Below are 18673 nucleotides of genomic sequence, written 5' to 3' on the forward strand. Positions count from 1 at the left end.
ATGTGTCATCTTTAACTTTAGGCCTTTTGGAAATCCAGTCACCTTTTACTCAGCTATTCACAGTAACAGAAATTTTGACCAGGGTGCCCAAACTTTTGTATGCCACTGTATCACCCTTGTAAGCAGTGTATGTAATATTGGTTTGAAGCACTGATTACTTCATGACTGTTCTCTAGATTGGGACATTTTGTAGAAAGTTTCAGAGGCTGCCTGTGAAGAATCCTTCACTAAATTTCACATTTTGAGGTTGTGACACCTTCTGTGTATCTATCTGCACACCCTAACTCACTTCAGAGATTATGAACCCGTCGAATACACTTTACAAGATCCTTCTGCCAGTATATCGTCAGTCTGTACTCGTGAAACTACTCTGCGGCAATATAATATCAATTATCTGATTATATCAAAAAAGGATATAATTAGTTCAAATACAGTCTAGATCATCTCTGCGCCCCTAAAAGAAACTTGCCCCGCCTTCTAACCTCCAGTCAACCGTATAACAGCACGGAAAGTTGACTAATAAATTTCTAAATTTCACCATCTGAATGCAAAATGACATAGATACAGTGGCTATATTCCCACATAACATAATTATAGAGTCGCGATTGGGAGAGAGGGGTGATAATCTGGCCCACCGCCCTCTCAAACTGGACCTCGTTGAAACTCAATAGAGCCACAATCCCCGATACTCAACGCGTACCCACTTGACAAAGATATTTATCAGAGTTTTAAAATAGATGGACCTATGGCTAATGCACAAAGAAAGTATTCTACGAGAACAGCACTACGTTTCTCGCTTACACCATCAGGATACAAGAATTAAATGCACAAACAGGATGAACCGACAAGCACTCACCTTAAAGGAATTTGAAAGCAGCCCAAATATTACTCGCACTGCACAGGCGCTAAGACATGCGATTGGTCGTGTCGGGCTCGGGGGGGCGGGTTAAACGATAGGCAGAGTGGCATTTAACCTATCCAATCGGCAACGCGGCGTTTGGCATCGGGATGGATTGATTGGTGGGCGGTGGAGCGTGTGCCGTGTGCAGAGGGTGGGACTTTTCGTCAGACGGTCGTGTGCAAACCGCATGAGGCTACGGAGCGAGGAAAGGCGAAAGTCGGGGTGAAGGCAGCCGGGCGGTGAGTGTGGGGCGCGGCGCTGGAGCTGGCGAGGGTTGAGTGGGGACAGACGCCGGCCGGACTTGACACAGGTGTGGCGAAGCGGGCTTGCTCCCTTTCCTTGCCTCAAGGGTTAAAGTGTGCTGGTGGGCTCCCAAGGGTTAAACGCTGAAGAAGTGCTGAGGTAAACAAGTGAATTTCTGACGGCGCATTGCGGCCTGGGCGTCAGGCTGCTGGGCCCGCTGGAGCCTGGGCCTCCCCCCTTCGATCTTGGCTGCTCAATTCCGCCTTCCCTGCCTTCGTGGTCTGCCTCCGGCGTTGGCCCAGCGACTTGACTACCGCCTACTTCGGAAGGCCGCCTGAGTCAGGGCGCTCCTGCGCTCTTAGGCCTCAGTGCGTGTAGCGGGATAGTGTGCGGCAGCTTACCTGTGGAGTCTGTCCTTACCAGGGCTAGCTCACTCTCACACGTGAAGAGGACGAGACCAGTCATGAACCGGGACGGCTTTCGGTGCCGCAATACTTTATGACGAACCAGCAGGATTTAGAAACGTTCAGGTTGGAGTCGTTCGGATAGGCCCTGCATTCGCTGGCGCTGAGGTTTTTTTCCTCATCCCCATTTTAAAATAAATCTTTGGAATAAATAGCACTATTCATTATAGAAAACGCTATGCGCAGTCGTTCCTCAAAACTCGTTTTAACCCGAAAATTGAATGAACCTGCGTTTGGCGGGAAAGGGAGTGGGGCTTGAAATGTTCCACGTGGGTGAGTGTCATGGCTAATAGGTTAAAATAAAACGTGCTCCAGACGTTTGGCTGGAGTCTGCATACTTAACAAATAAGTACAAACATTTAATTTGTGAAATGATTTTTATCTGGTTTCAGATGATGTACAGTTTTTTCATCTCACGAGAGCCATAAGGCAACTACCAATTTTATTCGAGGTTTATCTTTGTTTCTCTTTGCCTCTCTTTGCCATATGAAGACTGTCATTTAATTGCAGTAATCTGAGGTGGGACCAATGTAAACCAAGTGTAGTATGTCATTACGGACTTGCAGTACAAATTAGTATTTGGTAGTGCTGTTATATTACAATTATTGTGGGGTCACTGAGAAGTTTTAATGTGCACTCAAAAAAGCAAATTGGATAATATATTTTACAAAGCTCCATAAATTAACATGACTGTAAAAGGCATTTTGGTCTCTGGTACCAGCTTCAGGTTGTACTTTCTGTAGCTGATTTTTGTGCCTTTATTTGGAATATAATTTTAAAACCTAGTTGGACTGTTCTATGGGAAAAGTTCAAATTGGTCTGCATGGGGAAGTTATTTGGGGTTCTTTTCTAATGCAATTTTCATGTCCACAGTTTGTTTCCTAAAGTGTGCAGGGATTCAGCTAGCACAAATAAGTACTCTTTATTTTTTCAATGCTCCTTTAATTAAATATAGCAGTTTATTTTTCTCTAACTCTTCCATTTGTATTTAAAAATGTCTGTCCTGTGTCTAAGAATGGATGGATACTTACCCAAAATTAACTCGTGAATAGAAATTAATTTCAAATTACAGTGCACCACATTTAATTTGCAGTATTTCTTGGTTTGGATTTTGTAATCTTTTGCTTTCTATTTTATCGTGCCATCTTTCAGTTATATTTCTGTGGATTGTGTTCATATGATTATCTCCCTAGGGCTTCAATTCTGCCACTGCTTGGGACAATAAACCAAAAGAACATTCCATATACAATATACTGTGCACATAAGGTTGTCAAGGTTTTCAGCGGCACTTGTAAAACCAAGTGACTTGTGGCAGATTTCCATGTAGCCATGCATCATTTTGCTACCTGCTATTCTTTAATTAAATGGCAGCTGGGTTACTTAAGCTTGGTCTTTGGAAAGGACCAAAGACAAAATTTAAAACATCTTGACTTTAAAAAAAAATTAACTAGTTGCTACTGATACACAGGAACATCTCTACAAGCATTTTCATAGTTAAGATGCTCACCTCATAACTTGCCAGCTGGCAACATAATTTGAGGCTTGTACAGCAATCACCTTTTATTTTGCACCCAATTTTTTTTTGTAACTTCCAATTGTTGAATGGTACATTTTTGGGATGTTAACCCTCCAAAGTTGACTGTCTCAAATGTAAGCCAGAAATGATCAGTTTTTGGAGTCTGAGGAAAATGAGATAACATAACCTGAATAATGAGTTAGGAAAGGAAGCCTTTATCACTAATGTTGAAAGTACCAAAAATGAGCACAGTTAATTGCAACTGTGGCTGGAATTAACGATGGTATTATGATCTAAATGACTTTTTTTATTTGTAGCGTTAATGACAGTGAAAGGGCCTATAAGCCACTGTAGATGATCATGGTATGTAAGATTAGAGAAGTCTGGAGGATCACATTGAAATGTGCAGTCTGATTTTTTTTTACATAAAAGGAAGAGGAAAGGTCACACAATTTGATTTATCTTTGTTTTCTATTAGCACAATTTCAGAATTAAATGTCAGATGAGGGAATAAAGCTTAAGGACACAAAGAATAGATTTCACAGGATTTTTGTGCTAAATCACAATGATGTGTAGTTAAACTTTTCCATGTTTTGCCTTTTGGTAGTGTTGGATGAAAGCAAAAGTGTTTCTGCTTGATGTGGAATATCATTTTCATCTAACAGGTTTTGTGTATCAGCTTTAAGTTTTGAAAAAGTTGTCAGGCCCTTGGCTGTGGAACTTTGCTTACATTTCACCCTTGAGTGATAGCTGGTATTGTTTGGATTAAAGTAAAGGTGGGTAATACAGAATGGAGGTGAAAAGAGCACAAGAAAATGAGTTTGCTTCCCAGTCTTTTAAACTTGTACTACTATTTAATATGATCATTTGCTGATCATTAAGTTTGTACTTTAAATGTTTTTAATACACAATCATCTCTAACAGCTGAGACAGGTTCACCACCCTTGGCTTTAAATGATCAGTGGCTTGAAATCGTGTATTGTAGAAAAATCATAATTCATTCTTCTAAACTTCAAAGCACTCATACCTAACCCGTTACTCTTAATATGGCAGCCTTCTCAACTGAGGAATTGGACTGAGTTACTTTTGGTCTGCTTCCAATGCTACATTTCTTGGGCATATCGTGTGGCCAGCACCCAATACAATTGTTACAAGCTTTGCTATGTCCAAAATCCAACTTGGCAATAAAACCAATGTGCCATTTGTGGTCTTTATTGTTATTTGACAATTGGATTGTTATTTCCATGTATTAATAGTTATCAACCAATGGCCTCCTTTTCCTTTTAGGGATTTGTCTTGAGGGAATATTGTTTTTCTTCAACTTTGGTGCCTTTTTTCATTGAATGCTTTCTGTTCCTGTCCGAGATACCTTTCAATGTATTTTCCTTATAAGCAACGCCCCCAAAGATGATTTATTTAGACTTCAGACCCAAGTTTTGCATTTCTTGTTCTTGTGACAGGAACCATTTGGCTTATTGACTTTGTTCTATCAGAATGATCCTTCAATCTCATTGCCTTGCCTAATTCCTGTAACCCATTATCTTATACACTCAAACTTTTCATCTGCCACTCGGCTACACTAGGGGTGATTTTTGGCCAGCAATGTGCTACATATCAATTTGATCTGTATGAGCAGCATACGAAAGTTTTGCGTGATCTTGGTACATGCAACAATAATTGAATTCCTACTAAACAGCACATTGAAATGAAATAGCTGTTATATATCCTATAAATTAGCTGCTCTTTTTTTTTTGTCCTTTTTCATAGTTTAATCCAAGCTGGTTTGTATATTTTGAAGAAATCATTTCACGGAAAATGGGTAAAATAAACCTCGGGTATTGTATGCATGAGACTGGTGCTAAACTAGCAGTATTTCCACATTGTTATACCACAGCTCTTTTCAAATTTTCTTGTGAGTTTCAAGCAATACACGAAATGTCATCAACTGAGCCATGAGGTTCACTATTTACCTGATACCCTAGGTCTGTTAAGTTGACTCCTATTAGAGCATCACTTATTTATAAATAGTTTGGGAAAGGTCAAGCTAAAGCAGTGTCATTTTTGGACTGGATGCTTCACGTATATGGTAGTGTGTCTGAATCCTATGAATTGTTCTCTAAGCTATTATTTTACTAAATAGTTTCACTTAACTGATTCATTTCCTTTGTTTTTGTTCCCAAATCCAACATGTATTTTAAGGAAGGGAAATTGTGTTTTGGGTCTTACTCAAGTAAGATTGTGCACATAGCCTTGAATAAAGTGTATTGTGTGCAGTGATTAAAATGCTAGAGAAATGTACTGCAGGCTAACTTCAGATTTGCTGCCACTTCAAGTGGTGACTATTTCATTGGTATAACGCTGAACAGTTTTTAATGTCATAACATTTCAGATTAGATTTCATCATGAGCAGCAACGAGTGCTTTAAATGTGGACGAGTTGGGCACTGGGCACGGGAGTGTCCAAGTGCAGTTGGACGTAGTCGTATTCGTGGACGGGGTAGAGGAAGCTTCACTGCTGCAAGAGGTAACCTGGCAAATGGGAATTATCAAAATTGCATGAATGCTTAAGAGTCAATTTTGTATGCATTTGTAGTTTTAAACAATCTCATTTGAAATTGGCCAGTTCATAATTTTACATCTAGAATCTTTAATGGGGGGAAAACTTGAGTTGAAATAATGAATTTTTGATTTAATAGCTCTAATTACTATGCCCTGAGTAGAAAACTGTTTTGTAAGTAATTGAAATTGGAGCTGGAATTATAAATATTACAATATAGGTTATTCTACCAACGTGCATTTATATGAAAGTGGCAAATCTGTTCCATTGGCACATTGGCCTTCATTGCAGAGGTTTGTAAATGTAAGTTGGTATCTTGCTGCCATGATTAGGAGGTTGAGGCCACGAGTTGATTTCCTTTAAGTATTTAAAGCATGCAACCAGTTTTCATTAGATTGCCCTTACTACAGAATGGGTTAGCAAGGTAAATATTGTAAAGTCACCTCTGATCAGATTCCCTATCAATTATATTGTTGCCTTAAGTGATTTGAGAGTGTGATTCAAGAAAATTATCACCAAAGTACCGGAAATGAAAATGGACATTTTGTTTCAAAGGAACTACTTCAACTTCAGTATGTTCTATAGATTGGAATCCCCTGTGTAACCACAAGATATTTCAGATATTTTGTAGATTTGAAGTGTCACATTTGGTAACATTTACAGAAAAGGGAAGGTTTAATATTTTTGTTTAGACCATTGAGTTGAGAGGTGTCTGAATTGTGTATTTCCAGCAATTTTAATAATTTGTGCTTTTTCTATGATCAGTGTGCAGAAAATATGCAATTGAGTAGAATTGAAGAAATTAGTGTTGCAATCTGCAATATTTGGTAGAGTTGTTATTGAGCTAAACTGTGCTCCATTTACAGATATCTGCTATCGTTGTGGTGAATCAGGCCACCTTGCAAAGGATTGTGAGCTCCAAGAAGATGGTAAATATTTTTTCTTCTTTTTAGTATGTTGTAAAATAACTACTTCTGAATAATTTATCATCTGTCACATTTCAGCTTGCTACAACTGTGGTAAGGGTGGCCACATTGCCAAAGATTGCAAGGAGCCAAAGAAGGAGAGAGAACAGTGCTGCTACAACTGTGGCAGACCTGGACATCTGGCCCGTGACTGTGATCATGCTGATGAGCAGAAATGTTATTCTTGTGGAGAATTTGGGCATATTCAGAAGGACTGCACTAAAGTCAAATGCTATAGGTATGGAGCAGATGACCGGCCTTTTTTGTAGTCCATTGTTAATTTCTGTTCAGTCATAGATGACCTATGATTCTGCAGTTAGCAATATTTGACTTGATTTTGTGGTGATTTTTTTTCAAGTTATGCAACGCATGTTTGTGGCGCTGCATTTTATCATTAAGTACTGGTTATGTTCTGTCCTCCGCATTTAGCCCAAATTGCAGTGCAGATGACCATTTTCTTGCTTCATGGCTAACTACAAACATTTCTGCAGTGTCGCTACATAAAGAGTATGAAGGCTTTTACCCATTTGCATGTTTACCTACCCTAAATCTAGAATAGCATTGGGCATTTCAGCACTTCAAATAAACTGGGTTACTATTTTTGTATTATGGATGAAACAAAGCTTTCTTGGATGGAGCAATGTTAGCTCTGCCATTGCTGTCAATATGGATTCCTACCAGGCTAAAATTCCATTCCTTGCTCTATTTAGCACATGACTTTTCCATTTATATTCCTTAATATTGAGACTGTTCCAAAAACACATTTCTCCTGAAGCAACATCTACGCAGGTGAACCCAAGGGATTTTTACTTGGAAGTAATTGGGTGCATAAGTGGTGCCAGTGTCTATCTCACACTGCCCTCCACCAAAGAAAACCCTTACTATTTGACTTTGGATTGCTGAGACTAATGCCATTGTTTATAATGCTATCCTAGCTGATTGGACCAACTATTATCCTGGGAGCTTCCATTATTTGTGGCCCAGCCATTCATTGCTTGCTACCACAAATTGTATGAGCCTTTCAAAGAAAAAATCTTAATTGATAAGAATAAGTTACAGGAAAGGTATAACACTTTCAGGCTTCTTGCTGGAACTTTGGTACCAGTCTCAAGTTAATATAGGAACTAAAGTAGAACTTGTTTGGGTGTACAGTATGCAGCAACTTGCTTGCAGCTCAACCAACTGGGCTAAATAACTAACAAGTACTGCATACATGAGTGCTTGAAGATTACTGGGTAATGTTGGCTATGGCATTGCACGGTCACTTGTAATACAATAAAAATGAACTGACATATACTGAACCTCAAATTTAATCTATGATAAAATGTTTTGGATGTGATCTAATAATTACTGTTATCTTGTGCACATTAGACATTGCATTTGTATCAAGCTTGGAAAAATGGAAATCAGCTTGGCTTACCTCTTGTCATGAGTTTCTCAGCAAAATTTTAGGTGTTTCATGTAACCAATATTAAAAATCTTACATCTACAAAACATAACTTTCTGTTGTCAACTTTTATCTAGCGTTTGTCTTTTTTTCTACTCAAGATTGTAATGAAAATTATAAACCATCACAGCAATTGTACATCCATGTTAGTACCAAATTTATTAACAACCTACTTGTTTCAGCACTTGGTTTGGTCTTTGCAAATTACTGTATTAAAGATTATATTCTCCAGTGTTTGGGATAACTGTTTCCAAGGTCTGAATATATGATGAGGTCTCAATTGTACTTGTGCCTCCAAAATTTTAAATCTGATGTTGGCTCAAGGGGAGTTTTGGGGGGGGGGGGGTCAATGGGGAGTTAATTGATACTGTTGCATTAGGATTGAAATATTTTAACACATTGAACACATTGGATAAAATAAATTCACCTATTGTCATTTAACAGTGGCTTCAATGTCATTTCAAGTCTTGAATATCAGTATCAGGTGATAACTGATATTCGGGCTTGAATTTTTCAGGGGTATTTTTACTAGTCGTTCTATTCGTAAGTATTCGGAATCTTCATTTTCAAAAATTACATGCAGGTTACTGATCAATTCAACTTGATTAGTGGTAACCTTGTGACAGCAGTACCTTTTTGGAAGGTAATGTGGTTTTGCACATTGGGCAACTTGCTTTTTGAGAAATCAGTTTATGTCTGAGTTTATTTTGACCAGAAACTTAAAAATGCTGCCTCCATACTGAGCCAAAAATGAAATTCAAGCCCTATTTTCCTTGTTGTGAATTCCTCATTAAGGTAAGACTTAACATGGGACAGTAAAATAATGTGCAGTGTTTATATAGAAAAAAATTCCTTTCTGATTATGCATGGCTTTTAATCTAGGTTCTGTGGAACTGATCTGCCTATAATTTTTCCTGTTGTGCACCATTTCCCACTACTAAACCAATCCCTTCTGGTTCTGTCAACAAATACATCTATTCTTTATCACCGGGTGATAAAGATGTGACCTATATAATGGATGAAACACAGGAGGTCATCTGTTACCTTTCAATGCATCTTCTGATCAAGGCAATGATTTTTGAACATAAACTCACGTACAGTATCTTCACACAGCTCGAGTCTTCTACCATCTGCTCTCAATGAGAGTTGCTAAATTGTGGGAGGCTCTGGTCCTTCAGGGCTATGCAAGGAACCTTGACCAATATTCTAAAGTGTGGTGCTGAAATGGCTCATAATGCATTATGAGAGGTCACCAGTTCCTAAACTCTGCAACAATTGTCTGCTTTAATCCTTTAACTCTTTAATGGCCTCTTCAAAGATGTGTTTGTGCACATAAATTGCATTGTTTGAAGTCTTAGAATGATGTGTGGCATAGTTTAAAAAGCATTCCTTCTAATTTGCAGTGTGGTCTTGGGCTGGGCAGCCACTTGGTTTTGTAGGTGGGATTGGTGTTCCATTAAACACTAATTCCAGACATGCTAATTATTCCATATGAACAACTGTTCATAAAATGCAATAAGTCTCCAAGAACTTGAGTAGTGTGAGGAATGAGTGAATTCCAGTGGTGAGACAATCCTGTCTTTGTAGACCCAGTCAACTCTAACTGAAGAAGACATACTGTCACAAGTTTTTAAATCCTACCAATTCGCTGGGTCACTAATGCCACCTTTGAGAGAATTTGAAGTTTTCTACAAGGAGCTACTTCTTGATTTCTGGTACTAATTTCTAATTTTCAGTATCTGGTATAGTGGTCAAGCTGATCTCCAGATACAGCTCAGCATTATGTGCAAATTGTATTTGCTAATGACTAATTAGAGTTCGGAGTGTATGACAATTTCAAACATTAAACTTGAGTTGACCTATTGTAATCAATTTACAACTCAATGTAAAATCTTGTTTAACTTGCAGGTGTGGTGAAACTGGTCATGTCGCCATCAATTGCAGCAAAGCCAGTGAAGTAAACTGCTACCGCTGTGGTGAAGCTGGACATCTTGCACGGGAATGCACGATTGAGGCTACAGCTTAAACCTTGCATTGTCGCCCCCTCCTTTTCTGATTGATGGTTGTATTATTTCCTCTGAATCCTCTTCACTGGCCAATGGTTGGCAGATAGAGGCTAGTCCCAGGCCAGTGAGCTTTACTCAAAAAGAAAATGTGAAAGGAAAGGGGTGGAAATTGACTTTCTGCATTTAACTACAAATGTTTATGTTTAGTTTGGTAGAGGTGTTATGTATAATGCTTTGTAAAAGAACCCCCTTTCCATGCCACTGGTGTATAGGGATTAATGAGTGGGAAGAGATGAGTCAGATCAGTAACCCTTTCTGGGTTCTGGAAATGATTCTGTGAGAGGAAACCAAACCTGGAAGTGTCATTGAAACTTCCGCATGTGATTTCTTGAAATGTTGGCTTTGAATTGTTTGACCTTGGGAGCAGTTCATCAAACAAACCAACATCTGTATCAGGGCCCTACGTACAGTAAACTTAAGTGGGAGTAAACAAAGCTAAACAAGCAGACCTGTCAATGGTTCGGGAAAAGACAGGTTTTGAAGCATAGGAGTAACCAGCTTACAGTAGCTGAAACCAGAGCTGGTATTGGAGATACAGATGTGCAAGCAGAGGTTTAAATTTTTTGAATGTAGTTTAGCATCTATTATACCCATTATGAAATTACAACAGAAACACATAGCAAATAGGATTGGAACTACACAGTTGAATGAATGTTTTCACAGAAATCAAGATGTTATTTTTGTATAATACAGTTAGACTACTGTAGAGAATCATTTGCTTGAAATTGTTTTTTTTAAGACAAGGTAAAAGCAACTGAAGTCTTAGAACTATAGAAATGTAATTTTAAATTTAAACTATCAATAAAGCTGGAGGAGGAAGGGGAAAAGCTTGTCTGAGTGATCTTTCTAAAATTCATTAAATTCCATAGTGTATAACCAAGGTGCGATTTTTGTTTTTGCTGGAGTCAATGTCGAGGGAAACCAGTGTAAGGCATGCCTTTGGTATTTCCATGAGTGCATATTGCTTAACATTTTTGCACCTTAACTCAAATGTCGAATACATTTGGAAAGCTACTTTAGATGTATATGTGCTCTGATTTGGTTTGTTACCTTATTAATTTTGCCAAATGTTTTAACTGTCCTCTGAAGAAATTAGGAAATTTAGCAGAAGTTGAGGTAATATTACTTACCCTTGCAGTATTTATTTTACTTAATAATTTACTGTCCAAATAAACTTTTAAGCAGTGATAGAGTTAAGCAACTATTTAAAATTGAACCATTGCAGAAGGAACTTGCAAATCAGGCAACATCTATGGAGGGGAATAAACAATTTGAAATTTTTGGAAGTCCAAATCTGCTTATCAGAGAAAAGCAGTTTTAGCTGTGCCTTCACCCCATTATGGAGATATGAAACTTGTAAGGTTGATGTAGTTGTTCAGCTGCTTTTTCCAGAGTACTGCCAAAATAGCATTTGTTTATTACTTGCCACTGCTCTTGTATTTACTGTCAAAAATGGAATAGTTTGGTGAGGGAAGAATAGAGTGGCCTTTGTTAAGTATTTGTTGGACCAGTGTGGAAAATTGGAGATAGAAAATTGTGCTCGCACTGAATTGAAGCAGGAAGCCTTTTGAGTACTCTGGACAGCTGGGTTCAATTAGCATCACTCAAATTGTAGTCTTGCAGTGCTGGCAGTAAGCTGTTTTATTTATGGTTCAACTACAAGGCAGCCGTTTTTGAAAATTATAATTTTAGTATGCTGTGTATTGCATTTGAAGCCTTGGTAAACAAGGGTTCAACATGGTGGCAGTAAGTGGTGGATAGGAAAGATTGGCCATACAGTAGTCTCAATCTTGCTGAACCAAACTTAAAGGTGGACTGTAAATAGACAGCTGGTGAACAGCTTTGAGTATTAGTAACTGAGCTTAAGTAATTTGATCTGGGGAATATGCATAACCAATAACAGTAGTATAAGTGGGTGACAACTAAGTGGGTTGGCATTTTGCAGTACTAGATCTATTTGCCTTAGTGTGTTCATTCAAACTTTTATCTGTTATTTGACCTTCATCTTCCAGAATGCATAACCCTTGAAGACAGCAAATTTGTTGTACTTCCCTGTCCATTGAGATCTTTCACTCATTTGTGAAAGCACTACAGTTTTTGCTGCTGAAGTTGGTTGATGTGTAGTAGTTTCCAATCTCTAGATTTTCTTCAAACTGATGAACAACAATCTTGTTTCTATGTTACTTTAGTTTTCTATTTTCAGCATATTTTCATTATCCGATGGAGGAAGTATTCAGACTAAAATCTCCAGGTGCACTTGCAAGCATAATTTCATATTACTGAGTTGATCCTGATGACTTTCATTTGGAATTGGTGTATAGAGTACACCCTTTGGAACTAACCAGCAGATGTATCATTCACAGTTCCCCTTATTTTGCTTTTGTACATAAGTTAAAATGGTGCATTTGTATTGCATCTAGGAGTATATAGTGTCATTGAGTATTTAGTCTTCCAACTGACTCAGCCTTCATAACTGCTTGGGTGATATTTGGAACTTTATTGGATACTGACATTTAGACAAGTTACATTACTAGCTTTGCTGCTGGCACCCAGATATCCTCAAAAGCAGCCAACCGAGAGGTAGCTTACTGGATCTATTAGTTGGGAGCCAAGGTGTCCTATAGCACAGTAGCAAAGAAACTACTCATTTGGATTTTCGCTGATCGTAGATCTTCACTGGAAACCAGTTCAATCTCATTCTTTCACTCTCCTGTTTTACAAATGCTTGCTTAGTTCCTTCAATTGCTACTTAAGACCATAGCTCTCCATACCCCTCCCATCATTTAAACAAAGGGACTGCTTTTGCCTAACTCAGAATTAAAAGATTTAATATGGTTATATGTGTAAGTCAATTGGACTAAGGAGATTAATAGTTATGTACTAGATCTGCTGTGCTGTAGTGTTCTAACTATAAAGCTGAAATACTTACAATACCCATCTGGTGTACAACTTGCAGTAAGTCAGGGGATTTCATGCTTTAACAATACCTATTTTGAATGTAATTTATCCTAATAACAATTCGGATGAAAATAAAACTTGCAATGTGGCAGATGATTTAAAAACATGTTTCTCTAATCTAATTTTCATTCTCTGCTTTCCACCCTTTACCAGTTTGCTTTCATCCCTGAATTACCCTCAAGCTCTCCAAATGAAATTTCTTACAGTTCATTGGTAAAGTTTAAGAATATCAGGAATAATTTGGCTTGACAGTATGCTGTTCAGTTATCAGAATTACCTCTAGAAACAGCTGTAACTGATCTAAAAATAAGTTGTCACATTAATGAGCAGAGTTAAGTCAACTTTGATCACCTAGCCTAGGAGGCAAATTCTTTTAATGGAAGTCATCAATTAATAAAGTAAATCTGACCCAAGAATGTCTAAATTTGGAAATATACAAATATTTATTTCTTTATTATTGGTCAATTCCTTTGCAAGTTTTAAACATTCATATATTGTCCACATAAATCCATGTGTCAAAACCATACAAATCTATGGCTAAGGGATAGTTTGTGATAGCTGCCAAATTAATGTGTTCATTTTAGAACAAAATCATCTGGTGCCTTGAGTTTTCACACGGAAATATCCTATGAATGTGCCATTTTGTCTTGTTTAATAAGGTCCTGTTAAGTGGCAGTCAAGTTTCTTCAATGAAGTCACTTTCTAAGTCCAATCTGAAAAATAATTGCATTAGTGTTACACAACTACAGTGAAAACTACAATGTATATAATCACAACCATTTGTGTCCTTAGGGCAAATTTACTTAATTCTACAACATGCATTGACTTACAATTAGTACTCTAGCAGTTTTGAACTGTGCTTGTGCATTAGTCAAAATCTATTAGGATGTGATATTGTTTGTAGAGCTACTGCTCTTAACTGAGGTCTAGATGTTTCTCTTCCACTTGTTTCCCTAACTGAGCAAACATGTCTTAATCATTTACAACATGACTCACCTGATTTTGCAAAATTAACATGAATAATGCAGATTTGGTTTTACTGTAAAGCTTAAATGACTGAGAAACCTGAAATGTTGGCTACTTAATGTTTCAATTCATAAGCAATACTCCCATTTGTTTTCCAATCAATGGTAACAGACTCAATAAGTCTACAGGTTAAGTGGTGAACAATTCGGGACATCCAGTCAAATGCACAGTAGAAATGGGATCAGGATGCATGATTAGAACTGTGGCAGATTAATGCAGTAAAGTATCAATATTCCTAGATAGAATAGCTGCATTGTCAAAAGTCAATACATTCATAAAATAGTGGGGTTTGCCAGTGATTACTTAGAAAAATTATAGCAAAGAAAACTAGCCATCCAGTTCCTTGTATGGCAAAATATCAAAATACAAATCAATATTAAATGACACTATAATGAAGTACTGAACGCATTGCTACAAATTTCATCACTTCACAAGTAGAAAAATTCTTCTGGTAGTATCCAACTGTGGAAATAACATCAAATCAGAACAGTTCACTTAATATTCTGCTTTTTCTGTATTAATGAAAGCTTGTTATTTATCTCTGGTTACACTCTGGTTACAGCTATGTGGGAGTGAACAGAGATGCAGTGGGCATCCATACTGACTTGGAGACTGGCCTCTGTAGGCTAGCTGTCCTGTTGGTGCTGCTCTGCTATGTGATCCCTGGAAGATAAGCTGGTTTGCTATTGGCTACAGGAGACACAGAACTGTGTGCATGTTCTTGTAGGAACGTGGCTCTAGGGCAACATCCCAGTCCATGCCACTTGAGCATTTGCTATTTTGTAACTATATGCTGTGTGTCACTATATTGTTTAGCACCCTGGCTGCTGCAGAGTGCTGTTTTGTTTAGCTGTATGCATGTGTAAAGTTGAATGAAAATTCAACATGAACTTGAGTTCAAGCTGTTATTTAAGGCTATCTAATCGTACAGCAGAGAAAGATGTTTTGACCCACCATATATACTAATTTAGCCTACCACTATCCAAATCTTGGTGATTCACATGTCTAAATTCCTAAATAGTTTGAGAGCCTCTGCATCCATCGTCCACAAAATCAGAAAAAAATACAGCACAGAAACAGCCCATTTAGTCCATACCAAACCATTTAAGATGCCGTCTCCCACTGACCTGCTTCAGGACCATAGTCCTCTATACCCCTATAATCCAAACTAATCTTAAACAATGAAATCAAGCTCATTCGGCTCATTGCATAGATTACCATTCTGATCTTCCAGAAGACCAACTTTGACCTTTGCAATCTTTTTGCTTTGAACATCTGTAGAATCTTAGTATTCTCCTTTGAGTTGTCTACTAAGGCAACCTTATGCTACCTTTTGGTCCACCTGATTTCTTTAAGCGTTCTCTTGCATTTCTTATACTCCATAAGCACCTGATTTATTCCCATCTGCCTATACCTGCAATGCACCTCTCTTTTCCCTAACCAGGGACTCTATCTCTTGAAAACCAAGGTTCCCTACACCTGTTATTCCAACAAGCACAAACAAAATTTATACTCTCAATCTCACTTTAGAAGGCCTCTCACTTAGCAAGTACAGAAAATGTATCAATACACACTTGCCAGATCCTTTCTGATACGATGAGAAATGACCTTTCTCCAATCTAGAATCTCAACCTGCAAACCCAACCTATCCTTTTCAATATTTACTTTGAAACTAATGGTGGTGTGGTCACTGGAAGCAAAGAGTCCTACACAAACTTCTCACCTGCCCTGATATCCAGTGCCTTCCAGTTTCCAATTACTTAGTGAAAAAAGTTATTCTTCAGTTCCCCTTGTTAATGCACTTCTGTTACCTTTTTTAAAAAAAAAACTCTTGATTTATCAGTCAGGATTTCCCTGATCAGCCCCTGCCTTTCCAAGTGTAGCTTAATCCTGGCCTTCAGATTCCTATCTCTGAAGTTAGATGAATGGTCTGTAATTACCTGACTTAAGTGAAATGACTGAATCTGATTCCACCTTCTGACCCAGATATCAAACATACTCTGAAAAACAATTTTCTCTCAAATCCCCTTTAAAATTTCTTCCTCTCACCTTAAACCTCCTGATTTTAATAAACCTGCCACGATCAAAAAAATTTTCCCTACTTTTAACTCTTAAAACCTCAGCCTATCCAATATGCTTCCATAACTGAAATTCTATTTACTTTTCACACATCAAAACGCACGCAATACTCCAGTTGTAGCCAAGCAAGTGTTTAAAGGTTCAATGTTACTGTCTTGCTTTTATTCCCTTTTTAAATAAAGCTGGGATTCCACATACCGAGTGTTCATATTCATAATAATCCAGATAAAAATAAATGTATTAATTTTTTGACCTTGTTTTCTAATTTACAGCACAATTCAAAATGATGACCCACTATAGAGCAGATCCATGATAATGTTTGAAGTTAAACACAAGTACTGCCGCTGCAAGACTGACAAACGACAGCTGCGCAGACTTCCCTCTTACTTTTGCATACCTGCTGGCAGCCTGGATCATCTCCAGGTACCAGGCTCATTAAGCAGGAATGCATTTGAACACAAAAAAAACACTATTGGCTTTATACATTTCACAATTATTTCAGGAAGACTAAACCTTTATCCACCAGAAATACAAGGTAAAGAATTTATTTACCTTCAGTTCTTAATTATCTCTGGTTACTTCAGTGATTTATATTGAACAAGCTGTGCTGGATCCTGGGAAGAGCTATACAATCAGTCAACTAAAATTCCATTTCCCATAGCCTTTCAGATTTACCTCGATGCCTTGTTCTTTAACATTAAGTCTGGTTATTGACCTTCCTGGTAGGGGAAGTAGATTCTTCCAGTCAACATATCTCATATTAACTTAATTTACTGCCTCCCAAATCATTCCAAATAAAAATGGCCTTGATAGCTAACATAGGCCACAGTTAACATTTCAAACACTTAAAGATTCTTCAATTAGCTGAATTTTCATTTATAGCAGCCTGGGACTGGGAGAGGAATTGCACTTTCACAACCAGCTGGAGAATCTTAACAATGCGTAGAGGCCTGGCTTGTTTGATTTGGAATAGAGATAGCTCAGAGGAATGGTTAATGAAGATATACTGTGCATATATGAGGAAGTCATTTATTATTGAAGCAGGCCCTTTGACCCCCCCCCCCCCCCCCCCCACCATGGCCATGCCGGCCATTAAGAAGCTATGCTAATTGTGTTTTCGGCATTCATCCCAGAGCCTTCCATGCAATGATATTTCAAGTGCTTATCTAAATAGTTGCCAAGAGTACCTGTCTCCATCTCACTGGCAGATAAATTTTGACTGGGGGAAAAAAGCCCAAATCCTGTCCAAATCATGCTTATAGACAATTTTTCAAAGGGGTAAAGTTTATGACTATCGCACCTATCTACACAGCTCATACTTTTGTACAGCTTAGTCAGCCTTCTCTGCTCCAAAACAAATAAACCAGCCTATCCAGCAGAGATGCTCCACCCAGTCAGCAAGAACTCAGGTTAACCAACATCTGTGGAGGGTCTTTTTTTTTCAGGCCAAGAAGCTGCACTACAACTGACAAATCTCCTCAGCACCCTCACCCGTGCTATCACATCTTGGAGTTATGAACAATTGTATCCTTGCTTGGCGTAAATGATATTTTATATAACTGTACCATAGCCTTTGTGCTCTTATATTCTATGTCTCAGCTAATGCAGTATCCCATAAGCATTCTTAACCAACCCGTCTATCTGCAGCTCCTTGACAAGCTGAGGAAACCTTGGACATGTATAGTCGGACGATCTCCTCCATAGTACTTTCTAGGGTCCTTTTGTATATTGTTTATATTCTATCCATATTACTCCTTATCACCATAATCACACCATTTTTTTTCCAGGATTAAATTCCACCTGATAGTTCTCTGACCATCATTACTCTTGTGCATCTTACCATAAGCAATATGAGCAGGATAAGGCTAACGATCCATCGAGGCCGGCTCACCATTCCATCATGGTTGGTTTCTTTTCTAACCCCATTGTCCTATGTTCTCCCTGAAACCCTTAACCACTTGCCAATCAAGAACATAGCTATCTCTGCCTAGTTAAACCTTTCATTGCTGGGACCATTCGTGTGAAATTCCTCAGGACCCTCTCCACGCCCGACAGACCTTTGCTTAGATGCTGAACTTAAAATTGCAGATAATACTCCAGAAGCGTTCCGACCAACACCTTATAAAGGTCCAGCAGTGCCTCCCTTTCATTCAGACACGGTGCGGAATAGGCCTTCCGGTGCCACACCGCCCAGCGACACCCGATGTAAACCTAGCCTAATCACGGGACAATTTGCAATGACCATATGACGATGAGAGGAAACTGGAGATCCCACGCATTCCACGGGGAGGGTGAACTAACTCCTTACAGATGACTTCGGAATTGAACTCGGTCGCACCGATCTGGAATAGAGTCCCGTTGATGCTACCGTTGCCTGTTCTAATCCTCTCAAAATGAAAGCTAACATCGCATTTGCCTTCTTTGCTACCCGCTCAACTTGCAAGTTAGCCTT

The 18673-nt window shown here is 38.4% G+C and overlaps 2 protein-coding genes across 4 annotated transcripts in view; one reads left to right on the top strand and one right to left on the bottom strand.

Annotated features, from left to right (window-relative positions):
• Positions 1–1004: 1004 nt before the first annotated feature.
• On the top strand, positions 1005–10977 carry cnbpb (CCHC-type zinc finger, nucleic acid binding protein b). 3 transcript variants are annotated; one of them, XM_059944088.1, is made up of 5 exons: positions 1005–1140; positions 5514–5647; positions 6547–6609; positions 6685–6883; positions 10001–10977. In XM_059944088.1, the coding sequence occupies exons 2-5, from the start codon at positions 5527–5529 to the stop codon at positions 10116–10118; spliced, it is 501 nt and encodes a 166-aa protein (XP_059800071.1). In that variant the 5' UTR covers positions 1005–1140; positions 5514–5526; the 3' UTR covers positions 10119–10977. The 3 variants fall into 3 exon arrangements, with proteins under 3 accessions (XP_059800071.1, XP_059800072.1, XP_059800073.1); XM_059944089.1 differs by having other exon boundaries at positions 1065–1211; XM_059944090.1 differs by lacking the exon at positions 1005–1140 and adding an exon at positions 1859–1881.
• A 1388-nt stretch (positions 10978–12365) lies between these two features.
• rab43 (RAB43, member RAS oncogene family) overlaps positions 12366–18673 on the bottom strand; it is a 122391-nt gene continuing 116083 nt past the window's right edge. The window contains exon 3 of the mRNA XM_059944087.1: positions 12366–13829. Coding sequence (XP_059800070.1) covers positions 13819–13829 — 11 coding nt within the window. The 3' untranslated portion in view covers positions 12366–13818. The remainder of the gene's footprint in view (positions 13830–18673) is intronic.

Source organism: Hypanus sabinus, chromosome 19, assembly GCF_030144855.1.
Source record: "Hypanus sabinus isolate sHypSab1 chromosome 19, sHypSab1.hap1, whole genome shotgun sequence".
NCBI classification, from domain to species: domain Eukaryota; kingdom Metazoa; phylum Chordata; class Chondrichthyes; order Myliobatiformes; family Dasyatidae; genus Hypanus; species Hypanus sabinus.